The 27,203-nt window shown below is 41.2% G+C and overlaps 1 protein-coding gene across 5 annotated transcripts in view; it reads left to right on the top strand.

The window, feature by feature from the left end:
* Positions 1-27,203, top strand: part of Sbf2 (SET binding factor 2) — a 355,852-nt gene that overhangs the window by 280,370 nt on the left and 48,279 nt on the right. For all 5 annotated transcript variants that reach the window (XM_029479589.1, XM_021166298.1, XM_029479590.1 and 2 more), the window contains exons 18-26: positions 5,368-5,538; positions 7,627-7,883; positions 10,377-10,549; positions 11,399-11,472; positions 13,496-13,691; positions 15,744-15,871; positions 17,221-17,396; positions 18,440-18,585; positions 21,956-22,154. In XM_029479589.1, the coding sequence (XP_029335449.1) occupies positions 5,368-5,538; positions 7,627-7,883; positions 10,377-10,549; positions 11,399-11,472; positions 13,496-13,691; positions 15,744-15,871; positions 17,221-17,396; positions 18,440-18,585; positions 21,956-22,154 (1,520 nt within the window). The remainder of the gene's footprint in view (positions 1-5,367; positions 5,539-7,626; positions 7,884-10,376; positions 10,550-11,398; positions 11,473-13,495; positions 13,692-15,743; positions 15,872-17,220; positions 17,397-18,439; positions 18,586-21,955; positions 22,155-27,203) is intronic.

Below are 27,203 nucleotides of genomic sequence, written 5' to 3'. Positions count from 1 at the left end.
TCTCTCTCCCTCTTTCTCTCTCTCCCTTCCCCCATCCATCCCCCCTCTCTCCATCTTTCTCTTCCTCTTCTGTATCTACAGACACTCCCTTCCTCTTTCTTTCTCTCTCTCTCTCTTTCTCTTTCTCTTTCTTTCTCTTTCCCCTCCCCATCCCCATGGTGACTCCCCTGGCCTTAGTCCTTGGAGCCAGTGAACTCACCTGAGAGCATCTTCTCAGTAAACCTACCTGCCTTTAACATTTGGGAGGGAGGAGGGAGGGATGGAGGGAGGAACGAAGGAACAAAGGAAGGAATGAAGGAAGAAGTTAGACTCAACGACAAATACATTTTTCCATATGTATGTGTCTGTAGGTCATGAAATCAGAAAGAGGATCATGAGGGGATGGAAGAGCTATTAAGGGAAGAAGTAGGAAACAGCAATGGGGGAGAGAGAGAGAGAGAGAGAGAGAGAGAGAGAGAGAGAGAGAGAGAGAGAGAGAGAGAGAGAGAGAGAGAGAGAATGAATGAATGAGAATTGCCAGCCTACTGTACATAGTGAGTTCCAGGACATCCAGAACCACATAGAGAGATGCTGCCTTACACTACGGCTTCCATGGTGAGATTTGTTTTCTTTGCAGGGAGGTTGCAAGGGTGAAGGGATGGGAAAATGAGTGGGATTTGGATGCATTATGTGAAATTCACAAAGAATCAATAAAAAATGAGAGAGGGGGAGGGAGAGGGACAGAGGAGAAAGGAAAGAGGGAGCCCAGCTCTAGTTCAGTGCCTCGGTTTTCTCATGTTCCTGAAATAAGAAGTAGTGCCCTGTGTCGTGAGACTGCTTTGAGGACTGAATGAATAAATATAGAAAGGCGATCCTCAGCACCTAGATCGTTCTACCTCATTCTCAAAGATCACTACCTGTCTATGGCACTGGACCTGCCAGCTAGCCTCTTCCCTGGAACGGGCTTCCTTTAGACTGCCCTATGTGGAGCTGTGATCCAATTCCAGCCACACAGGCTTTAGACAGTTCTGCACACTCACATAGCTCCAGGTCATCTCCTCAGATGATTCGTGTCCATGTGAGTTTGAGTTGGGCCTGCTGTCTGAGTACCACAAGTCTATTCTCCACATCCTGTCTCATGCTGGGTCTACAAAGCTCTTTTGAATGCTTTGTAGAAAATGAATGGCATTGCTTAAGCTAGTAACTTTGGGGCTGTTTTTTCTAGATAAGGAAGGAAGTCAACACGTTCTTAAATATCTTACAAAATTGGATGGCAAATATAATTTGTATAATTATAAGAAGTATTATGAAATGTAAATATTTGTCCCAAAGTTGAAGGGTAAAAGAGATGTCATTTGACAAGTATTCTCTATCACCACCCTGTCACCTCAGGAAAGCCACTAAGACCAGTTTGGGAAACTTTCCTGGAAAACATTTGCTTCAAACCGAAGATGTGACTAGAGTAAGAAACAGTTTTGTCCATGGCCACTCATTTTCTCAGTTCACTAAACTTAGGCCGCTGTCATTACTTACACTGAACCTGAAACCCTAAAAAGTCTCACTACATCTCTCCCTATAGTTATATTAAAGTTCCATCTTGCAGAATATGATAATTTTTGTGTCTCAAGGAAAGCGTAGTCAGATGTGATAGAGCAGACCTCCGCTCCTCCGCAGACACACCTTTATGTGAAGCAGGAGGCTCGTGAGTTTGAAGCCTGCCTGGCAAGGTTATAGTAAATTCAGAACATCTGAGACCCTGTTGTTTAGTTGATAGCCAGGTAGGTAGGTGGGTTGGTCAGTCGGTCCACATCATTTCTGTGTTACTTGGACAAATATGTACTCACTGAGTCTCAGATGGACAATGAAAGCATCCAGTATTCCTTCGACCCAATTTCAGCCAAGTTCTTTTTTTTTTTTTAAACGGGCCTGGATAATCTCTGTATAATCTCAATGAACATGTTTACTTTGTTTTTTTTTTAATTAGGTATTTTCCTCATTTACATTTCCAATGCTATCCCAAAAGTCCCCCATACCCTCCCCCCAACCCCCTACCCATCAACTCCCACTTTTTGGCCCTGGCGTTCCCCTGTACTGGGGCATATAAAGTTTGCACGACCAATGGGCCTCTCTTTCCACTGATGGCTGACTAGGCCATCTTTTGATACATACGCAGCTAGAGTCAAGAGCTCCGGGGTACTGGTTAGTTTATATTGTTGTTCCACCTATAGGGTTGCAGATCCCTTTAGCTCCTTGGGTACTTTCTCTAGCTCCTCCATTGGGGGCCCTGTGATCCATCCAATAGCTGACTGTGAGCATCCACTTCTGTGTTTGCTAGGCCCCGGCATAGTCTCACAAGAGACAGCAATATCAGGGTCCTTTCAGCACAATCTTGCTAGCGTATGCAATGGTGTCAGCGTTTGGAGGCTGGATATGGCAGTCTCTAGATGGTTCATCCTTTTGTCTCAGCTCCAAACTTTGTCTCTGTAACTCCTTCCATGGGTGTTTTGTTCCCAAAGTTCTTTTATGGTCGCTAGTTGAAGCAATGACAATATGTAGGCAGAAAAGTTTCCACTGCCCTCTGCTGGTTCTATGAGCATGCCTGTCCATCAATGAAGTGTCCAAACTAACAAAGACACATACCCCTCCTCACAATTGAACATAGCATGAAATCACCAAGAAAAAAGGTATAGTTCATGCTCAGAAAATGTGCTTGGGAATTAGTGGGTTTTGTTTGCTTGTTTGTTTTTCAAGTCAGGGTTTCTCCATGCAACAGTCCTGACTGTCCTGGAATTCGCTACATAGACCATAGACCTCAAACTCACAGAGATCTTCCTGTCCCTGCCTCCTGAGTACTGGGATTAAAATCATGTGCCACCCCACTGAATTAATGATTTCTTAATGTATAGCTTAATTGGCTGCTACAGCTATATGTTGACTATCTTGTGACCACAAACCTTCCCTTAAGAATGCCTCAGTTGTCACTAGTGAGCAGGCTCTGGCTCTGCCCCTGGGCCCTTCTCATTCTTCTTTGCACTATTCTTCTGCCTTTGAATATATAATGTCATTTTGTTACAAAGATTTTTAAAATTTTTACATATTTATTTAGTTTATAAATAAACAGGGAAATTATTCCAGTGGATATGTGATCAGGAAAAGAACTGTGTAGCATGACTGAGCGTAGTGCTTAAGGGGAAAGGCAAGGCTTCTTTAGACTGTCAGAGTCAGGAAGAACCTCCCTAACCTCTCTAAGAGACTGGCAAAGACAGCTCGGTTTTTAAACTCATCTATATTAATATCATGTTAAGACTCTAGACCATTTATAGCTGCTGTGGCTTACATTGTGCTACCTTTGTAAGAACTGGTTCTACCTTGGGTTATACTCAAGGGAAGAGCAACTTCGATTCTGTTTTGGGGGAGGGAGGTAAGGCAGGTTATCTCTACATATTTCTAGCTGTTCTGAAGTTCACTCTGTAGACCAAGCTGACTGAACTCACAGAAATCCACCTGCCTCTGCCTCCCAAGTGCTGAAATTAAAGGTGTGCCCCATTACACTCAGCTCAGAATTATGCTTTATCTTATTTGAATTTTATGCTTTTACAATCTCTTTCAGACACATACAGCATGTTTCACCCATACAAAATCTAAAAAGATCATATATTTATATATGGAAGCCGAGGGGGGCCATTTGGGGAGAGGAAGGGGCAGGGAGTAACAAGTAAGTATGATGAGCAAGCTGCAGTGGTATAAAAATAACCACTCTCACTCAGAATAGGACTCTGAGCTGTTACTGAAATGAAGATCTATACTATGGAGGAGATAATGTATAATCCAGTCATTGGATAGCTATAGGCAAAGAATAGAAAAACCCATGATTCAGTGTTGTTCTGGCTGACACAACACACATTCCGGCTGAACCACCACATTTTGTCCATCATTTCCTATGGAAGACAGCATCTGAAGTGAGCAAATGAGGCATCGTGAAAACCAAACATGACCTTCCCCTCTTTCTGCCTCATAGCCAGCATCTATTTATAGCCACCTTAGAGAAGGACCCATAGTGATAGCTAGTCACCCCCAAGGCAGTTCACAACCCTGTCTCGAAAGGAACTTTCATCATCTATGACACAGAGATTCTTGCAGGCAAAATCACAGTCACCCTGCTTGTAAGTGTGTAAGGCTGAATTTCACGGTATCCTGGTGCTTGCTCCAGCTTTAGGGTTGGTATGCCCTAGATCAAGAGGGATCTTGATCAAGCATAGCATCCTACTGCTAGCTTACCTAGAACACAGCCCTAAAAATGAACTTGTACTGCATAATTATATATATATAAAACCTTAACAGTAATAATCTTTAGTATTGAACATTTCAGAACATAACTCAGCTTACTAAATTGCTTAAAAAGAAAACTTATCAGAAACTGTACTTCTAATCACAAAAAAACCAGATTAATTCAATTACAGAAGGTTAAATGGACCACTTTTTTTTTCTCTTTTCTGTAATGTTAGCCAGTATTTGCTAAGAGGTGGCGAATTATACAACACCCTAGCCAGAAATAGTTGTGTGCATGTCTGTAATCTCAGTACTCATAGGCTAAGGCAAGAAGATTCTGGGTTAACCTGGGCAGGATAAGAAGACCCTGTCCAAAAACTTAAAATTCTCACACCAGTAAGATGGATCGATAAATAAAGATGTTTGCCAGCAAGCCTGAAAACTTAAATTTGATCCTCAGAATCCACATGGTAGAAGGAGAGAACCTATTCTGTAGGTTGTCCTCCGGTTTCTGAAAACACACACACACACACACACACACACGTACATAGACAAAACAAATGTAAAAAATATAAATCAAAATAAGAGAAATTTTATATTATTAGAATTTTTATTTTATTTTATTTATTTATTTTTGGTTTTTCAAGACAGGGTTTCTCTGTGTAGCCCTGGCTGTCCTGGAACTCACTCCGTAGACCAGGCTGCCCTTGAACTCAGAAATTCGCCTGCCTCTGCCTCCCAAATGCTGGGATTAAAGGCGTGCGCCACCACTGCCTGGCCATATTATTAGAATTTTATGTTTAGATTATATTGCGTTTTAGCATGCATTCCACTTATAACTGTATCCCAACTGTATATTCTGTAATTCATAGAACTATATTAATTCTACAAGTAATATTCTAAGCACTGTTAAAATGCTCACTTGGGTAGGGGGTAACTAAAACTTGAAAGAATGTAATACAGAGACTGCAGTTGACAATTGAACATGAATACAGTGCTCATTACTAAGCCTTTAAATAAATCTTTTTATCACCTCTGCAATTAACTATAGCACCTGTGACCTTCTGAAGTGTCGTAATCTGCCGTCATTGTGCTGATAAATATTACGTGCTCTCGTAGAAACTTGCCCCTGGAGTCAGCCAGTTTGCCTACACCTGTGTACAGGACCACCCCATTTGGACAAATCAGCAGTTTTGGGAGACAACTTTTTACAATGCAGTACAGGAGCAGGTTCGCTCCCTGTATCTCTCAGCAAAGGACGACAATCATGTCCCACATCTGAAGCAGAAGGTAAGAGAAGAACAGACAGTACACGTGTGTGCTTAGGATTGACTTGAAGGAAAGCTCAGGCAGATGTTCCGAGGCCAAAGGGATTCTACCCTCTTGATTGCTGAGTGCTAGGGCGGACATCCCATGGTGAGCATCTTTCTTCCTTTGATTCTGGCACTATATTTTTCCATAATGACTCATACTATAGTTCTTTAGCACTAGAATTGCTAAATGTTAATGAGAAATTCTTGCAGACAATTGGAGAAAGTTGAATAGAAAAAGACATACCTAAAATAATCCCAGGTAGAAGTCTCTAACTGCTTACTTCCTTGAAGAAATGCCAACTTTAGCTCAGATTAGATTGTTTTTACCTACCATGCACAAGGCCCTGAGTTCAGTTCCCAGCATTAGAAGAAAGAAAGAAAGAAAAAGTGAAGTCAGCTGACTGTAAAGACAAATGTAAAGTTTAGTAGTCCTGTTCAAAAACGCATCAGCAATAATGTGCATCTTCCTTTAGGATCATTCTGTATGCTGTATATAATATACATACAGCATTTGCTTTGTATACACACATTTAAATATCAGGAAAATTAAAATTAAAATACTCTAAATCTTAAGTGTATTTACTAGCTCTCTGTTCTTAGACTAACTAGGCACATTACCCCATTTCCTCATTTGTAAAATGTGTAGATGTCATTACTGTAAGATTTTCCTATCTGATATGTATAAGGCTTATAAAGAGTTCTTGGCAATATTAAGTAGTAAGCATTAAAATCATTCTCATGAAGTGAACTTAAAGCAGCCTAAAAGACTCAGTGTTGACTCACTTGAGAGTGAACTGCTGATTTGGGGAGTTCATCACTGCAGATTCTGTCCATCATCTTCTACTTGAACTTATTTCTAAAGTGTGGATTATCCTAGGCATCTGAGGAAAGCTACATAGTCATAACTGCATCATCTTAAACATATTCTGGTTTATTATTAAGGAGAAGAATAAAAATTTTGATAGCAAATAACATTAACATGTTTGATCATTATTGCTCAAATTTAATTAATTTTGAGAGTTGTTGTTGTTGTTGTTGTTGTTGTTGTTGTTGTAACACTAAATGTACCACTTAAGGTATAACTTGTAACTAATGCAGAGACTGCTGGACTGGGGCCTCACTCAGACTGTTACTGTGCCTTTGCTAATTTTAACCAGCTGTGATTGCTGGTATTGATATAGCTACAAAGCATTCATACAGCAAGTGTGTCACAGCTGCTGTGTCCTCATCTCTGAGCCCTGGATTAGATACAATATGTTTTAGAGCTCCATGGCTAGATAAAATACTATGCAGATGTGTGTTGCTATTACCAGTTATCTCTTCTGTCTTCCCGCAGTTACCTACATATTTCTGTATATTATGTTTTACAAGGAGATTTATCAATACTTTTTGTATCCTTGGTCATTCCATTTCCTCTCAAGAGCAGGAGAAAAAAAACCAATACTTTTAGCAGGTGCTACTGAAGTGTCCTACAAGGGCATTTATGGGGAGTCTTTTAATTTTTATAACTAGCAGCTTCAAAGAGGGTCGACTAAGTGTGAACTTGGTGAGATGCTAGAGAGAGAAACCTGCATCTGTATTTTGCTGTTTCTTTGGGTTTGCCATGTGGTGCCAATGAAGGTGTGCGGGCCAGGGAAACAACTCCAGTGTGCTGTATGGTTGTTACGCTGAGTTTCACCTCTGCTGATACAGGTACTTAACAGATGTTTCCCATCATTTCCAAGAGAGTCAGCCTGACATGCTGACGCACACTGGTAATCCCTGTGCTTGGGAGGTAAGGGCAGGATCAAGAGTTCACAGTCATTTCAGCTATACAGCAAATTCAAGATGAGGCCCTTTATCACAATAAAAAAAGAAAGCCATTTTCCTGATCTTTACATGTTTTCTTGATATTTTCCTTTAAAATGGTATATACTGATAAAATATACTAAAAGATACTGAATATGCCCAGAGAAACCCTACATTTAAGACATGGACAGCTTTCAGCCCCTTCCATGTCTGTGGAGCAAACATAAGGTGATGGTTAGTCACCCTTGGTTTGTTTGGCTTTACTTTCTGGGATAAGCTTCCCGATGGCCAGCATCAGGAGAAGACAGCCATGGACTTGGCAGCTGAGCAGCTTCGCCTATGGCCTACTCTGAGCAAGTCAACTCAGCAGGAGCTGGTGCAGCACGAGGAGAGCACCGTCTTCAGCCAGGCCATTCACTTTGCAAACCTCATGGTTAACCTGCTCGTTCCACTAGACACGAGTAAAAACAAGCTTCTTCGAGCATCAGCTCCAGGAGACTGGGAAAGTGGGAGCAACAGTATTGTCACAAACAGGTACTGAGATGGAGCACACAGCTACTCCTCTTATATCTCCACAGCAGCATAGCAAATGGTGCTGTACTGTTTCCCCATTTCTAACTGCTCAGCCCTTCTGTTTAAAAAAAAAAAAAAAAAAACAGCCAACTTACCTTCATCCTATTTAATCTGCCTCCCACACCTACACCTCTACACCTCTGCCCCTCTGCGCCTCTGCACATCTATACCTCTGCACCTCTGTACCTCTGCACCTCTGCACCTCTGTACCTGTGCACCTCTGCACCTCTCCACCTCTGCACCTCTGCACCTCTCTGCACCTCTGCACCTCTGCACCTCTGCACCTCTCTGCACCTCTGCACCTCTGCACCTCTGCGCCTCTGCACCTCTGCGCCTCTGCACCTCTGCACCTCTATACCTCTGCACCTCTGCACCTCTACACCTCTGCACCTCTGCACCTCTATACCTCTGCACCTCTGTACCTCTGCACCTCTGCACCTCTGCACCTCTACACCTCTGCACCTCTGCACCTCTGCACCTCTGCACCTCTACACCTCTGCACCTCTGCACCTCTGCACATCTATCTTTCGTCTCAAGACCTAATCTCTCCAAAGTCTATACACTAATGTGGCTCACTGGTTTCATTCTGCTAATAAAAAAAAATGCTCTGAAAATGCTGGTGAGCAACTTCTTGTCAAATGATTATTCTTGGCCCTCTTGTTTCTCAGTTTATATATAGAATTTGTCTAATTATGTTGTATCAATCATTTTTCACTGCTATGACCAAAATATCTGAGAGAGTTAAGAGAGGTGCTTATTTTCGAGGTTTTCAGTCAGTTCAGTCTATTATAGTTTGTCCCCATGAGCTTGGGCAGAACATCATGGTAGCAAGAGTTTACGGCAAGAAAAACTTCACCCCATTTCACACAAGAAGCAGAGAGAAGAGCCTACAGGAAGGGCTAGAGCAAGGCACTGGCACAAGGATACACTCCCACCCCATTCCTCCCCATTCCTCTTCTTTGCTACCTCCCAAGAGAGCCATCTTATTATAAATATTCAGAGGCATCCAGAGCTGTCCATGACTATAGGTGTATTTCATATTCAAACCCTAAGGTAATGTTCTCAGCCTTACCTTCTTCCCTGTCCCAAGAATAAAACACAGAGCCTTTGATATGAGCTGAACATGAGCCTTATACCAGTAGGCTGTGATTCTAACCTTGCTCCCTTAATTCTTTTGTCAGCTAGCCACTCATCCTCAGGCACAGTGCCGCTTGTTACTCCCTCTGTCTAGACTACCCACCTGTCTGCAGCAGTCCCAAGGATCTCTCTCTTGCTTTATGTTGTTGACCAAGTGTCACCCTTCACATAGGCTTGGCCCTTTTTTAAGTGTACAGATTTTTTTTTCACTTCGATTGGTTGGTCCCCCCACCCCATGATGTTTTCTATAACATTGATTTCTTCCCGTTTTCTTTTCTTTTCTTTTGATTTTGTTTTATTAGGGGATGGTTTGGGGTTGGAGTTTGGGTTTTTTTTAAGACAAGCTCTTGCTAGGGTAGCCTCAAGCTTATACTGGAGCTGTCCACCTCCCAAGCTATACTACCGCATCACAATGGGACATATTTCACATGTGCATATTATCTGTGTCCTTGCTTGTGGTGTTCATTGTTCAATTCTCTACATCTTTACAGACAGTGGGTGCTAGGTAACAATATTTACCTGGATAGATGATGGAGGGTGGGAAGGAAGGAGGGAGGGAGGGAGGGAGGGAGGGAGGAATGGAGGGAGGAGGGAGGGAGGCGCAGCAGCAGCAACGGCAGCAGCTTTGCTCCTCAGCAGCAGATGCTGCAAGGCCTTACTAGTTCTGTGGTTCTCATAAGCTGCTGTCAGACTCCTTCAGGTTGCTCTGCGTTTTCTTTTTGTTCTCAGCCCTTCTGCTTCATTTTATATCAAGTGTGTTACCTTGTCTTACGTGAGTTTATCACTTACAGAAAAATATGGCTTCACAGTGGCTCTAAGGGTTATGTATGATTCACCCAGGGATTGGGGTGCAGGGGAGCAGGGAGAGAGACAGTCCCGTTTCTGCATCCCAAAAGGGTTCATTTGCCTGCCTGCCATGGTCCATGTCCCCCAGTCACTTTCCCCCTGCTTCTCTGCATTGGGTGACTGGGAAGGACAAGGGTTCAGAAGGTTCTGGAGCAGGTCTAAGTGGCACAGGCCTCCTTGGCTTTATTTTCTGTGGCTTCTAAGTTCCTTTTGGGAGAGTAATAGAAGATATTGTTTATAATAATAAATCTTACTTCAGTAGTAATATTTACATGTAGGCATATAGAACATAGCATTCCGTGCCTGACACTTATAGAAAAACTCTGGAGTTATACTGTCTGTCCCACTGATCATACAGCTATTCTAGAAAGTTTCACTTCCTCTGGAAAGTGACTACCATGATGTCTTTTTTTTCCCCCTCCTTCTCTTAATTTGAGACCTGGCCATGATTTCTTTCCTTGGCTCTCTTAGTATTGCAGGAAGTGTAGCTGAGAGCTATGATACAGAGAGTGGGTTTGAAGATTCGGAAAACAGTGATGTGGCCAACTCTGTTGTAAGGTTCATTGCCCGATTTATTGACAAGGTTTGTACAGAGAGTGGAGTGACTCAGGACCACATCAGGAGCCTCCACTGCATGATACCAGGTAAGCAATTACTTGGGGCGGCTAACGCTAACGGGTCAGAGTGTTGCAGCAGTCAAGACCCAGCACAGTGAGCTGCCGCTCACTTTTCTCTGATTTGCTTTTTATTTCTTTTACTGGGGTACTGTTTTCTAAGACGAGGTCTTGCGTGGTCCAAGCTACCCTCACATTTGCAGTATGCCCAGGGTGGCCTTGCTCTCCTGATCCTTAACCTCTCCTTCCCTAGTGCTGGGATTATAGGCATGTAGCACTATGGCAAGTTCCAAAGTTTTACTAAATTGTGGCAAAATTAACATAAGAGTTGCATTAATAATAGTCACAATGTTCAATCCCTCCAAATAGATATTTGATAACCATTATTAGGTAATAAACTCTGTTTTACTTGCTGGCCCTGGAAATATCTAACCTGCTTTCTGTCTCCATGAGCTTTTCTGTTCTAGAGATTTTACATATGTAGAATCATATAATATTCCAACTTTTTTCAGTTAGCATAATGTTTTCAAGGTTCATCCATGTATTACATCACTCCTTTTTTATGATTAAATAGTATTCCATTAAATGGATGGATCTTATTTGTTCAGCCATTCATTTGTTGATGGAGACCTGGGTTTTCCACTTTTAGAGATTTGAGAAAGATGGTTCTGTGAATATTTGCATACAGGTATCTGAGTGCTTGTTTTCAATTCTTTGGGGGTATATGCCTAGGAGTAAAATGTTATAGATTACATAGTTACTATATTTTAACTTTTGGAGATCCTGCCAAACTTTAGTTTTTCATTGTGAAATATCTGGAATTTGCTTTTGTTCTCCCTGATTTGTTTTCTCTCTTTTTGAATACTCTACTCATCCTAGGAATCGTAGCTATGCACATTGAGACCCTAGAGGCAGTACATCGAGAGAGTAGAAGACTTCCACCTATCCAGAAGGTAAGTACTGCACACTGTGTGCTTCCAGGGTGCAAGGGTCCCTTCAGAAACTCAGCAGCAATGGGCTACGGTGCTCTAGACAGGGCCTTCTCAGCTATTTACAGACAGTTTAATGATGCATGGAAGGGTCTGAGGAATTTGCCCTACAGGAGTTTCTAAGCTGCTGAATAGGAATGTTATCCTTTTTGTTATTCAGCAAAAGAACAATGATAACCTCATGCTAACTCCTTTTGTACAGAGTTAAATCATGAATAATTCTCATTCCCAAGCCCAGTCTCAGGGTTTATATACCCACCACCACCTCCACCACCACACACCGGAAAGAAAGGAAGGAGGGAGGGAAGGAGGGAGGGAGGGAGGAAAAAGAGGAAAGATAGAGAAGGAAAGGAAACGAAAGGAAAAAGAAGAAAATATTTCAGTTACCATAAAAGCATTTGGTTCTTGATTCTGACTGTCCATGAAAAGCAGCTGGAAATTTAGTAAGGATTTGGGGTCTCCTGAATTAGGAAACCCTGAGACGTCTGTGTTTGAAGAAGGCATTCAGATAGTTACTTTGCTGCTGGCCTCACACCTATTACAGACTAGAATTTGGACCCTCAGCTCTCTGACAGAACTATTAAAAATACAGCTAAAAGAGCACTCAGAAGCCACCTAGGTAGGAGCAGCAGTTCTACCTGAAGCTTAAGATAGAGTGGTCATTACACTTTGATTTCTAAACTTAGTTCTAAGATTTCTAGAGCCTGAAAAAAGAATAATGCTGACTTAGGCTGTGTTTGTTTTTTATTGTTGTTTGGGTTTTGGTGTGGGTTGGGTTTTGGGGTTTTTTTTTTTTTGTTTGTTTTGTTTGTTTGGTTTTGGATTTTGTTGTTTGAAGATAATATATAGTTCTCACTATGACTGTCCTGGAGCTCACTATGTAGATCAGGCTGGCCTTCAGATTACAGAGATCCACCTGCCTCTGCCTCCCCACTGCTTGGATTAAAGGCGTGCACCGCTATGTCCAGCTGATTTAGATATTAAAAACAGATTTTTCAGGGGGAATGATCTTTTTTTTACCCACCTCTCCCAAGAGGAATCCTATTATAGTGTTCCTCATATACTGAATGCTAAGCTAAATTTCTCATGTATGAAGTTAAGTACTTGGAGGAAAAAAAAAGGGATGACGCTTTTTAAAAAACAAATCCACAGCCAGCCATTAGTCCCAGCACTGAGAAAAGAGGCAGGTGGATATCTGTGAGTTCAGTGCCAGCTTGGTCAACACAGTGTACACCAGGCCAGCAAGTACTACATAGTGAGACTCTTTAAAACACAACAGCAAAAGCTAACTATGGAGCCAAGTGTGGCAGCTCTCTCTCCCCTGTAATCTCAGCACTTGGGAAGTGGAGGCAATAGAATGAGGAATTCACAGCCAGTCTTCAGTATATGAGAGTCTATATTAAATAAATAAATTAAAATTATTATGCTGGATGGTGGTGGTGCACCTTTAATCCCACCATTTAGGAGGCAGAGAATGGCTTATGAGTTCCAGAGCAGCCTGGTCTACAGATTGAGTTCCAAGTCAGGCAGAGATACACAGAGAAATCCTATCTCAAAAAAATCAAAACACCCAAAATCCATTTAGGAGTTTGTTTCTTCTACAGCATAGTGTTATTTATGTAAAGTTTAAGTGTACAAGAAATAAGCAATGTAGTTTCTTCCCTTCCCACGCTTGTCTCTGCCATGGCCACCTTTATTAGTTGTTCATATTCTAAATGGTTTTTTCTTTTACATTTCATTTAAGTTACACAATGATGATTTGAATGGACATTTCAGACTTTCAAGTTATTCTCCTATTTTTGAACCATTAACAAGCAGTGCAGCAAAGAACCTTTTCATACTTGGACTTAGAAACTCCATTTCTGCTTCTTTGCAAGTCAGGCTCAGGGTTGGCTCAGGGTGTCCAAACTGTACACGAGAAGGTAACCTGGAGCTACATGATGGAACCCCTGCAAGAGTTGCTTCAAAAACAGTTATCTGTTCTTAGCCCAAGATTCTTCGACCAGCTCTACTGCCAGGAGAAGAAATTGTATGTGAAGGTCTTCGAGTCCTACTAGATCCTGATGGTCGCGAAGAAGCCACCGGAGGTCTCCTCGGAGGTCCTCAGCTCCTGCCTGCAGAAGGCGCCTTGTTCCTCACCACATACAGAATTCTCTTTAGAGGGACGCCGCATGACCAGCTAGGTATGACCTTGCACACTGCATCAGAGCAGGCGTCTCTGTGTGGCACAAGAGGTTCAGGTTAGGCCATGGACAATGACTTACACATTTCAAACCCAGGAAAGAAAAGGATAGACTTGGGCTCGAAATCTCACTTTGTTCTCTTTTCTTTGCAATTTTAATGTGTGTTTTAGGGAAAAGGTTTTGTCAGAGAAAGCTTTTTTCTTACTATTTCTTTCTCCATTAGTAACATAGAAATCTAAGGGTTTCCCATGCATTATATAGTCATAGATTGTTTGACATGTATTGAAACCTAAATCTAATGTATATACTAGCTTTGCTTAGTCTCTGGATATGAACTTAATAAGTTGAGAAATCCAGGAACTGAGGAATGAACAAATATGTAAGCCTCAAAATCCAGTATCCCTAGCCCAGATCTTCCTTGCTCGGGCTCAGCTGTGAGGTGCCGTCACTGCTTCTGACTCGTTCTCTAGCATGTTACCTAAAGGCCTTCCTCTTTCCTCTGCAGATTCAAGCCCCACTCTTTCTTCAAAGCTTACTTTCCTGCCCCACTCCCACCCCCACTCCATGTCTTGCAGAAATTATTCTCTATCCTTCTAGCATACAGAGATTGTCTCCTTCTCTGTAATACTCCGATCCTTGAATTACCTGTTCACTTGTTACTTATATGTTGTAGTAGTGTTGTGTAACATTCCCCCAATGGAGACTGGGAAACTCCAAGGAAGGCCACGATACTTCTTTTCTAGACATGTCTTCTTAACCACAGGTTGCGTGTACTTTTACATTCGTGTTTTATGCATTGTTTAAATTTCTAAACCTCTTAGACACACATCTAGTCTTATCTTTCAAAGGCTTTCTGCTTATGGAAACGGATTTTAGAAATCTGCTATCTTCTTGCACATGATAGCTCAAGCCTATAAGCCCAGCAGGAAGCACGATGTAAGGGAATCATGAGTTTGTGACCGACCTGGGGTAGCAAACTATCTCCCCCTCCCCCGCCCCCACCCAAAAATGCTCTTTTTGCTTTACCACTATATTAACTATCTTGGTTTTCTCTGCAGTATTAGAGGCTACTTCTTTATTTCTGAATAAAACCTATTCCTGTGTGACTGACTTAAGCTGGATTTTATATGTATACAATGGGTAAAGGAGATAGAAGCAATGAGGATGTGCAGGTAGCCCAGTTCCTGTACTCTGGGAAAATTAGTATGTTTTAGGAGTGAATTACATTGGATCGTAGGTAGGGTTTCTCTCGTTGTGAAGAGACACCGGGTTTAGTCCATTATTATCATGGTGGGAAACAGCAGCGTGCAGGCAGACATGGTACTGGACAAGGAGCTGAGAGTTCTACATCTTGATCCTCAGTCAGGAGAAGTGAATGCCATGTTAGGCCTAGCTTGAGGATATGAGACCTCAAAGCCTGTCCCCACAGTGACACATTTCCTTTAACAAGGCCACACCTCCTGATAGTGCCACTCCCTATGGGCCAAACATTCGAATAGTTTAAGTCTCTAGAGGCCAAACCTATCCAACGCACAGTGCAATAAAACTAATTAATGACCTGGATATGGTGGTACACACATTTAATCTGTGCATTTAGAGGCAGAGACAGTCAGAATTTCTGTGAGTTCAGCACCAGCCTGGTCTACTACATAGTCAAAGGACAGCCAGGACTACATAGAGAGACCTTGTCTTTTTGGTTTTGGTTTTGTTTTTTTTTTTTTTTCCTTTGGTTTTTTGAAATAAAATTTCTCTGTGTAGCCCTGGCTTTCCTGGAATTCATTCTGTAGATAAGGCTGGCCTCAAATTCAGAGATCTTCCTGCCTCTGCCTCCTGAGTGCTAGGATGAAAGACCTACACCACCATGCCCAGCATAAGAGACCTTGTCTTAAAATTACACACACACACACACACACACACTGTGAGATCCTAGAATCTGGCACTTTTTCTCACTACACTCCTGGCATTGTCCTCGGCTGATGAATTACTGCAGAAGGTACTCTTGCCCCTAGCTGTGAAGTGGTATTGCTGAGTCTACGTCCTGTCTTCCTTCAGTTGGTGAACAAACAGTTGTGCGGAGCTTTCCCATTGCCTCAGTCACCAAGGAGAAGAAGATTACCATGCAGAACCAGCTCCAGCAGAACATGCAGGAAGGGTTGCAGATTACATCAGCGTCTTTCCAGGTACACCGTAGTGTTTCAGATTTTACAATACTTGCATGGGCCTTTTCCACTTGATGTCCCTAGTTCCAAACCTCATGTTTTCTGAGTACTTTCAACTTCATATTTCCACATACACAATACTCAACACGTAGCAAGGAAGGAAGGTCCTTCTAATAAAGAAATTCTTGTACAAGTCTAGTAATGTAGCTATTTTCTATGGTTGTGAGGTCAGAAGCTAGAGGCTGAGCATAAGAAGGAGAGTGTCTTGGAGTGTCTTTGGCTTTGGACTCTACTTCAGGGAGCCTTTGGCCAACAAATTGTCAATCAGAAACACAGTGGCTCTTGTTCACTGACAACTTATTTCTTAACTCCTCCTGGATAAAACTTTCAGTAAAAATAACTCTGTTTCAGAAAGAAATTCTCTATTGCTTTTGTGTGTGTGTGAGAAAGTAAAACTCTTACGGAGTTTAGAGCTAAGACACTGTTGTCAGGAATAACTGAGCGACCCCTGATTGAACCGTGGCTTCCCAAACCTGTGGAAACAGTGATGCAGGGGAGAAGTCTGCGTAGGAGGAGTGACCTCCCTCCATTGTTCCTTTTTCAAAGTTCATGTTCATGGTAGTTTGGTTTTCCTATCCTTTGCTCCTTGTTGCTGACTTCTCAGACTCCCAAGAAGCTCAAGGCTTGCCTCTCTCCTCCTTGTGGAGCGGCCTTCTCTCTTGTGTAGACCAGGCTGGCCTCAGGGCTGTGCTTCCTGTGTAGACCAGGCTGGCCTCAGGAGCTGTGCTTCCTGTGTAGACCAGGCTGGCCTCAGGGCTGTGCTTCCTATGTAGACCAGGCTGGCCTCAGGGCTGTGCTTCCTGTGTAGACCAGGCTGGCCTCAGGGCTGTGCTTCCTGTCCTCTCTCACACAGCAGCTGCTGCCTTAGATCTGGAACCAGCTCACAGCTATAACTACTAGGGATTTTCTTACTGTTCCATTTAAATATTGCCTGTCTACACTTGTGAAGGTGACTTTTCTATTCCTAGATTTGTATTTTATGATGACTTGAAGTCAGTTCTCTCTGCCCACCGTTACATGGGTTCTAGGAATCAAACTCAAGTTACAAACACCTTTAGCTGCTGAGCCATCTGACCAGTCACACTTTTTTCTTTTAAAATTTTAAAATTGTGTTTCATATTACCCAAAGTCTCTACAACTTTCAAAATCCTATAACTTCAAGTTATAATATTGTTACTAATATTTTTTATTTAATATTGCTATTTTTCTGTTCACTTTCATTTGTTTGTTTTTGTTGTTTTCAGTGATATGAGTAAAAGTTGTCAAGAAATCCTTAATGCTTCTGATAGGTCAATCTCTTTTATTTTTAGTTGATTAAAGTAGCATTTGATGAAGAAGTCAGTCCAGAAGTGGTCGACATCTTTAAGAAGCAGCTAATGAAGTCCCGTTACCCTCAGTCCATTTTCAGCACCTTTGCTTTTGCTGCTGGACAAACTACCCCACAAATCATTTTACCCAAGCAGAAAGAAAAGAACACCTCCTTCCGGTAAGAGGAACAGTGGGTCTCTAGAGCATCTTCACCCCTTCCATAGCTAATGGAAAGGAAGTAACCTTTTATTAATGATGGCTTTTCTCATACCGTGTGTGTGTGTGTGTGTGTGTGTGTGTGTGTGTGTGTGTGTGTGTTCACGACCGCACACATGCCATTCGTGTGTGGAGGCCAAAGGACACCTTGTGGGACTCATTTCTCTCCTTTCTCCATGTGGGCCCCAGGGTTAGACTCAGATCATCAGTATCAAGCATCTTTTCTGCACTGAGCCATTTTGCCCTTTGAACTCCTAATGTATATCTTATTGTCTCATCAATTAAAACTCATTTTCAAAAGTATTTTTAAATACCTTGAGTTGTTATTTTTGCCTCTTAAAAAGAATTATTCTTTTTCTATGCTTGAACAGGTTTATAGCCAATTAGAGATAAAACATTATGCATACCTAAAACTTATGAAAAATAAGTGTTGCCAACCATTATTGTCATGTGACCTCAGAGAAAGTTTGAGGTGAAGGAAGGGATCTTTTGGTGATAGACTGAAGACTTGCTAATGTGATTTATGGGGCCACAGTGGAGGCCACGGCATAGACAGGGAATGAGCTTGGGAATGCCAAAAAAAACAAACCCAAAAGTTTAAGATTTGAGTGATCAACTGGGCGTGGTGGTACACTCTAATTCCAGCACTTGGGAGGCAAGGCAGGTGGATTTCTGTGAGTTCAAGACAAGACTGATTTACATAGCAAATTCCAGGACAGCTGGGCTACATTGGAGATTCTGTGTCAGGTGGAGGTGGGAGGGACATTTGAGTGATCAATAGTTTATGTCAGACTTTAAGGGTTTTTTTGCACTTTTTACCTAATGGCACAGTCATTTATAGGAAAATCATTCTACACCATGAGGAAAGTGCTATGAAGAAGCTTAGCAAAGCCATGCACTGCAGTTGTACAATACATAGGATGTGGGTATGCACAACAGAGATGTCAAAATATTAGTGGTGCCCTTGTAGTAAATTGATTTTATCTTTGGTTCTGTGACTTCTAGAACTTTCTCAAAAACAATTGTGAAAGGTGCCAAGAAGGCAGGAAAAATGACAATTGGGAGGCAGTATTTATTAAAGAAGAGAACAGGAACAATTGTGGAAGAGAGAGTAAATCGTCCTGGCTGGAATGAAGAAGATGATATTTCTGGTATGTGAGAATTATTTTCCATAATTCAATTTTCTTCTTTCTTTCCTTCTTTCTTTTCTTTTTCTTTCTTTTTTCTTGGGACAGGGTCTCACTGTGTAGACCTAACTGGCCTTAAACTCATAGAAATTTACTTTCCTCTACCTCACAAGTGCTGAGATTAAAAGTGAGTGTGGCCATGCCTACTTATTCTTACATGAATAACAGGAGACTAAGTTGTACTTGGATGTAAACTCAGCCGTTTCTCAGGACTGGTAAGATAAGTTTTTTCTAATATTCTCTTGTTTTGGCAGAATTTTGGTTGACTTTTTTTTTAAAGGCAGGGTCTCAAGTATTGCAGACTGGCCTTAAACTCACCATATATCTAAGGATGAGTCTCATCCTCTTATCTTTACCTCCTGGGTGCTTAGGTCACAGATGTATGTACCACCACACCTGTTCTTGTAGAGCTACAACCACTGTAGCAACTGAGTTACATCCTCAGCCAGATTGTGTGACCTTATACTGCTCCTTTGCTAAGTCCAGCTTTGTCTTAGTAAATGGAGAAAGAAGGAAATCCTATGTATAAAGTAAGAATGAGGGTATAAGGCAGATATCTGTGACCCTTAGGCCAGTCTGCTCTACAGAGCTAGTTCCAGGACAGCCAGGGCTACACAGAGAAACCCTGTCTCGAAAACAGACCAAAAAAGAAAAAAAGAGTGAGGGACTAGGATAGTGAATGTTCTACACTGAAGATCAGGGCGACCTAGGATGGAGAAAAACTGAAGAACAATTTAAAAAAACAAACAACAAATATATATATATAGTTAGTTAGCCAAGATATTTTTCAGCTGGAAAAAATAGAAGAAAACAAGATATCATGTTGAGTGATCTTTTTTTTCTTTCCAACTTTTAACTAAGTATTGAGTATGCTATGGACATAATACTACATAAAAAATGATCTAATGGAACGGGAAATAATATATTCTTTTTCCATCTCAAGATCTTAGATTTCCTCACCAGTAATTGTACAATTAGTACCTGTAAGATTGTTTAAAAAGAAACCTCATTTTTAGTGAGAGTATTACGTAAAATATATTCATCCAGTTTGCTAAGATTAAAAAAAACCTGTTAGATTGTATCTGTATGTATATATACGTATGTATAAGAAGGAATACATACAGGCTTACCCCATGTGGGCAATAAGAAGACCTATTATTCCACTGCTAAAATGAAAACTTATTGGAACTCTGGCCTACTCAAAATCATATACAAAGCATTGCTACTGATCACTATTGACTGTTTTAATTCAAAATATTTCATGGAACAAACAAACAAAAACAGTCCATAACTTTGCATAATAGTATATGCTTATAGTCTCAGTTACTGACTAGCCAAAGCAATAGGGTCACTTCAGCTCAAATTCAAGGCCAGCTTGGGGACCATAGGAAAACCCCTTCTCTAAAATCAAACCAGAATAATTACTCCACCAAAAGACCGAGGTACAGAATGTTCTTTGCTCCTCTAGAGCTAAAAGGACAGCGTGAAACTGACACCTGAGTGTGAGGCTGCATTGGGAAATTCTCAAGCTGGAACTCCAAGTCTCAGTTTTTTTAAGATAATTGTTATTGGTGTTCATCATTTTGATTTGTTTTGTCTTGCTTTTGAGACATAGGTTCACTATGCCCAGGCTAGCTTCATACACAAGATCTTCCTGCCTCCACTTCCAAAGTAGTCGGATTGCAGTCATGTGCTATCTTAACTAGCTCTTTTGCTTTGTTGGGGTTTTGTTTTTTGTTTGGTTTTGAAGAAAGCCATCTCTTTTTCTTTTCTTTCTTTTTTTAAATTTTTTTAATTTAATTTTATTTGTAATTCATTTTTTACACTCCATATTCCGTTCCCCACCCCACCCCTCCCCTCCCACCCTCAACTGCTCCACATCCTACACCTCCTCCCCACCACACCCTGTCTCCACGTGGATGCCCCCACCCTCCACCCCATCTGACCTCTAAACTCCCTGGGGCCTCCAGTCTCTTTATCATCTCTGAATGAACACAGACCTGGCAGTCCTCTACTGTATGTGTGTTGGGGGCCTCATATCAGCTGGTGTATGTTGTGTGTTTGGTGGTCCAGTGTTTGAAAGATCTCAGGGGTCCAGATTAATTAAGATTGCTGGTCCTCCTATAGGATCGCCCTTCACAAATTCTTACAGCCTTTCCTAATTCAACAACAGAAAAGGACTGAAGCCCTGAGGGCCTGCAGAAAGAATGTAAACAGACAACCTCAGGAAATAGGAGGTTAGGGGACCCCCCCCTCCCAGAGTGCACCAGAGACCTGAGAGATGAGAGAAATGCCCAACAGTAGGGAGAGGGAACCTATAGAGCCCACTCCAGCAGGAAGACAGGGCATCATCAAGTGAGGGAGGGTTACCATCCTCACAACTCTGGCCCATAATTGTTTAAAAAAAAATCCTCTCTAAAGAGCTTGGTATTGAATAAATTCTTTCACATTTAAATCATGGCGGACTCTGAATCTGTGATAACAAAGTGGTGACAGAGTTTTCCATAGACATTATATCCTCTGCTGAAAGGATTTCCAGGAACCAAGTTTAACTTTGCATAGCTTTCCCACTGTGCTTCTAGTTAACTTGGAAGTTTCAATGTGAATGTATTCTTTTAAAGGAAGACAAAATCTTAGATGATGAGTTTATATAGTGATTAATTTTAGTTAACAGACTTAAAGATAAATTTTACTAATAGATTATCTTCTGTGTTATATACAAATTACTGTAGTTTAGTATCAATGACATGCCTGACTGAAACAGAAAAATGTAGCCAATGAATTTAAAATGACATTATCTTTAGTTGTTTTGTTGTTGTTTTGGTTTTTTTTTTTTTTTTAGAAATGAGTTCATAGGATGCATTCCAGGCTATCCTGGAACTCACTCTTTGGAACAGGCTGGCCTTGAACTTCTAGTATTCCTGCCTTTACTTCCCAAATGCTGGGGTTTGGGGAATGAACCTACAATGCCTAACTTTGTTTTTAGAAGTTATTTAAATGATAGTACTTCCCTAGTTTTTTTTGGTTTTGGTTTTGGTTTTGTTTTCAGTTGAGTCCTGGCAACCCTAACATAAAGACCTTCAAAAGGAAGTTTTGACCCATGCATGGCATTGTATGCCTTGAATATCAGCATTGGGGAGGTAGAGGCAGGCAAATCTCTGAATTCCAGACCATCCTTGTCTACATAGCAAGTTCCAGGTCAACCCAAGCTGTATAGTGAGACCCTGCCTCCAAAAAGAAGTAGAAGTAGCAGTTGTCGTCATTCTCGTTGCTGTTGTTCTGAGGTTTTCACTCTGAGCCGATCATTTTGACAAAACATATTTCTGTCTGTCAGTTTCAGATGATAGTGAACTTCCCACAAGTACAACCCTGAAGGCCTCAGAGAAGTCGACAATGGAACAGTTGGTGGAAAAAGCGTGTTTCAGAGATTATCAGCGGTTAGGTTTGGGAACCATAAGTGGCAACTCCTCTCGTTCAAAACCAGAGTATTTCCGAGTCACTGCCTCCAACAGGCTGTATTCGCTATGCCGGAGGTAAGGACCGGTGGGCTGCAGAAAGAGGCCTTTCTTTATTTCCCATTTGAATTACTCCAGAAACATGATTCTGGAGATATGTAAACTTAAGAGAGATGTTTTGTGCAATAGGAATTGGCATCCTGTTGGAATCTCAGAATAGGTAGATCACTGAAAGTACCTCTGCTTGTCCTCTCTATAGGTCGTTTTCCTTATTCATCTTTCATTGTGTAGTTTGTTTCCTGGCATGTGTGAAGATGAGCTAGAGTAAGAATAGCATTTGCCCAGGCAGATGGAAGAGAAGAGTGTTTGCCGTAGGCTGAGCTCCACAGGCAGTTCCCAGGGCCAAAGAGTAAGATTGCCACTTTGTAAACCATTTGCATGTGCTTAGCTCTGCCACCAAAGCAGCCATAGACTAAGGAGTGAGTAGGTTTGGCATGTTTTGGCATTAAGATATAGTTTGTGACTCAGACATAGACAAAGGCTCTTGGGTATTATCTACTTAGAGTATTTTTCAAAGAAACAAGGAATGAAAATGAACACATCTTTTCTGCATTCTTGGCACTTATTGCTGTTTTCCAGAATGGTAAACTCTCTTTTATGCTTTACTGCATACAAAAATATATTGTCTCTAAAACTATATTCCACCCTCCACAAGTTTAATACTTTGATTTCAAGGTAGGTGATTTGTATTTATAAATTTCTAATTTCATTAAATAGTACTAAAAGTAATCTGTAAATGGCAAGCCTTGTATATCTTACAAAGTTGCCTTAACGCTACCAGCAGTCTCAAGTCTACTTACTGAAGAGCTATAGGTGCATTGCTTTAAATGGTAATTCAGTTTACATGAATTTATAAAATGATTACATGATTTTATAAACTTGAAAAACAAGTTGGGAATATATTTTGAGACTGTGGCCAAGGAAAATATTTGTATGAAAAGTAAAAATTTGGGATCCTATTCAGAATATGCTGTCATTTTTCTGGACTTTTCTGTCCCTCATACTAACTCCTCTGTGTAAATAAGTACACGTGCAATTGTAAGTGTAATGTCAGGCTAAGGAAAACGTTCTATCAGAATTATGTTTGCTAGTGAGAGAATAGATGTCATCATTTATCATTCCAATCTTTCTGAAACAGTTAAATCTCTTTGTTATAAGCTTATAACTATTGTCCTGGTTACCTTTTTGGTCATTAAAATATAATTACCTAATTCCCCCCTTTTATCCCCTCTTGCAACCCCTCCCATGCATCACCACCCCCGTTTCTCTCATTTAAATCAATAGCATGTATGTGTGTATGTATGCATGTATGTATGTATGTATGTATGCATGTATGAATGTATGTATGTATGTAGTATGTATGTATGTATGTATGTATGTATGTATGTATAAATACAGCCTTCTCAGTCCATAGAAATGGTACTTGTCTTAGTTGGGGTTTCTATTGCTGTGATGAAACACCATGACCAAGTTTGGGAGGAAAAGGTTTATTCCATACATACTTCCCTGTCACAGTTCATCAAAAATAATGAGAATAGGAGCTCACACAGGGCAGAAACAGGGTCACAAGAACTGATGCAGAAGCCATAGATAGGTGCTGCTTACTGTCTTGCTTCCCAGGACTTGCTCAGACTGCTTCCTTACAAACCCAGGACCACCACCCATGGATGGCACTACTCCCAATCTGGGCTCTCTTACAACAATCACAATTAAGAAAATGCCCTACAGGCTTGCCTACAGCCTGATCTTATGAAGACATTTTCTCAATTGAGATTTTCTCCTCTGATGACTCTAGCTTGTATCAAGTTGTCATAAAACTATCCTGTGTGTGTGTACACAATATATGTCTGTATGTTTTTGTGTATTATTTCAGGGCTAACCAGTTGGTATTAGATAACCATTGTAGGGGCCCTTCCCTAGGTAAAACTATTATGTCTCCGTTCTCAACATTCTTGAGTTGCCTATCGTTTTTTATGTATGATTGAGGCCTGGTGGTCTTTCCCCACCCACTTTACATGTCTATTGTTGTCCTAATAGAGGACTGTCAGAACACTTCTTATTAGAAGGCATTTATGGTGGTGGATGAAAAGAAACTACTAGCAGGAAATACAGTAACAGTCTAGAAAGAGAAAAGAGGGGGGAAAGCATGTAAAGATTTAAGTTGATGTTCTGATATATTAATTAGTGCTGGAAATTAATATGGTGGCAATTATTAATTGACCAGCTAATTCCCCAACTACTCACACTGAGTGAGACCTTTTAGTATTTCAAAGCTTAGGCCTTAGCTGGGCAGACTCTTAACTAAAGCTCATCTAAGTTAACCGACCCACCTAGCCCCATCCAGCCACATGGTTAGCTATAACTTCCAGGCCTATGATCACATCTGTCTCCCCTCATATCTCCTATCAAACACTTTTCTTTCTTCCCAGAGTTCCTCTCTCCCTCCCAGGAAGTCCCGCCTGTGTCTCTCTACTGGCCAATCACAGGCTTTAGCCTTTTATTGACCAGTTAATTTGGGGGCAAGGTTTGCACAACAAAAGCTGGTATATGTGAGAATTTGCTTGTCTTGGAGCAACCAGGGGTACAGAATTTAACATTGGTATGCATAGCAGCATCAGTCCAACCCCACCAGAAGGAAGAAAAGTAAGACAGAAAATGCAGGTATGAGATTGAAGACTTAAAAATCACACAAATCAATAAGTAATTATAAATTGAGTGAATCTCCAATTTAAAAAAATAGGGAGGCTCTCTCTCTCTCTCTCTCTCTCTCTCTCTCTCTCTCTCTCTCTCTCTCTCTCTCTTTTTTAAAGTATTTTGTTGCTATTACAGGACCTAATTGGGGGCCTGGAGAGATAGCTGAGTTTGGTTAAGAGCATTGAGCTTGCAAACAGGAAGCCTGGTATGGCTGTCCTCTGAAAGGCTATACCAGCAACTGACTGAGACAAATGCAGATACTTGCAACCAACCATTAGACTGAGGTCAGGGACACGTGTGGAAGAGTTAGAGGAAAGACTGAAGGAGCTGAAGGGGGATTGCAACCCCATAGGAAGAACAACAGGGTCAACTAACCCAGACCCCTCAGAGCTCCCAGAGAGCTCTAAGCCCTGTGGTATGTTTTAAATCATGCTTTTCAAGAGATCCTGATCAATTTCCAGCATTCACAAGATGGTTCATGACCATCTATAAACAGATCTGATGCCTTCTTCTGGCATGCAGCAGAGCACTCATACATAAAATAAAAAATAAAAGATAATAATACAAACTTTAAAAAAATAAGTACTGTAGAGAGAGAGAGAGATTAAGATAGTCTTGAAGCAGAACAAGCAAACTAAGGAAAAAAAGAAACATTGTAGCAGCCTAGAGCATGGACATTGGTTTTAGACAAAAGCAGTGGATGGAAGTTTTTTTGTATTTTTTAATAAATAGTCCTGAAGATACACATATATGAGGAAAATTAATCTTGACTCCTAGCTTATACATAAAAATCTCAATTCCCATTGATTTATAGACTTAACATATAAAATATTTTTAAAGTAAAGCTTCTATAAAAATTAGAAAATGGCCAGGTGATGGTGACACACATCTTTAATATCAGAAGGCAGAGGCAGACAGATCTCTTGAGTTTGAGGCCAGCCTGATCTACAGAACAGATTTTAGGAGAGCCAGGCTACACAGAGAAACCCTGTCTTGAAAATACCGATACATATATTTTTTTCAAGAACTTGAGATAGATTCCTTGAGACAGGATTACCCACAATGTAAAACAATAAATTATAACACCTCCACATGAGGGCTAGCATTAAGAGAGCAAAAAAGAGCACTTTTTTGAGGCACTGTTCACACCTATAATGACAGCACTCTAGATGCTGAAACGGGACAATCTCTAAAATTCAAGGACTACATGGACTACAGTGAGAACATGTCTCAAAAACAAAAGGAAGAAAGAAGAGAGGAAGGAAGGAAGGAAGGAAGGAAGGAGGGAAGGAAGGATAAGGTGAAGTTAAAATGATAGCAAGAGAATTTAATAATAAACATTTCATAAGAAAATGATTATTTAGGCAGGAAAAAATTAAACACAAAATCATCCATTCAATTTTCTACATTCTTTTTGGTCCCAAATAACTGCAGGGTGTTTCTTTTTTTTTAATTTCTGGGGGTTTTTTAATTAGATATGTTCTTTATTTACATTTCCTAGTTTCCCCTCTGAAAACCCCCTATCCCCTCCCCCCTCTCCCCTTGCTCACCAACTCACCCATTCCTGCTTCCTGGCCCTGGCATCCCCTATACTGGGGCAAAGAACCTTCACAGGACCAAGGGCCTCTCCTCCCATTGATGACTGACTAGGCCATCCTCTGCTGCATATGCAGCTAGAGCCACAAGTTCCACCATGTGTTTTCTTTGATTGGTGGTATAGTTCCAAGGAGCTCTGTGGGTACTGGTTAGTTCATATTGATGGTCCTCCTATGGGGCTTCAGACCCCTTCAATTCCTTGGGTACTTTCTCTGGCTCCTTCATTGGGGACCCTGTGCTCTGTCCAATGGATGGCTGTGAGCATCCACTTCTGTATATGTCAGGCACTGGCAGAGCCTCTCAGGAGACAGCTATATCAGGCTCCTGTCAGCAAGCTCTTGCTGGCATCCACAATAGTGTCTGGTTTGGGTGGTCTCTGTAACTTCTTCCATAGATATTTTGTTTCCCCCTCTAAGAAGGATTGAAGTATCCACACTTTGGTCTTCCTTCTTCTTGAGTTTCATGTGTTTTGCAAATTGTATGTTGGGTATTCAGAGATTCTGGGCTAATATCCACTTATCAGTGAGTGCATACCATGTGTGTTCTTTTGTGATTGGGTTACCTCACTTAGGATGATATCCTCCAGATACATCCATTTGACTAAGAATTTCATAAATTCATTGTTTTTAATAGCTGTATAGTACTCCATTGTCTAGATGTGCCACATTTTCTGTATCCATTCCTCTGTTGAGGGACATCTGGGTTCTTTCCAGCTTCTGGCTATTATAAATAAGGCTGCGATCAGCGCCGGGTAGCGGGAGCGCAGGGTTGCCTGAC

Source organism: Mus caroli, chromosome 7 (genome assembly GCF_900094665.2).
Source record: "Mus caroli chromosome 7, CAROLI_EIJ_v1.1, whole genome shotgun sequence".
NCBI lineage: Eukaryota > Metazoa > Chordata > Mammalia > Rodentia > Muridae > Mus > Mus caroli.
This window is presented reverse-complemented; position numbering and strand designations above follow the sequence as displayed.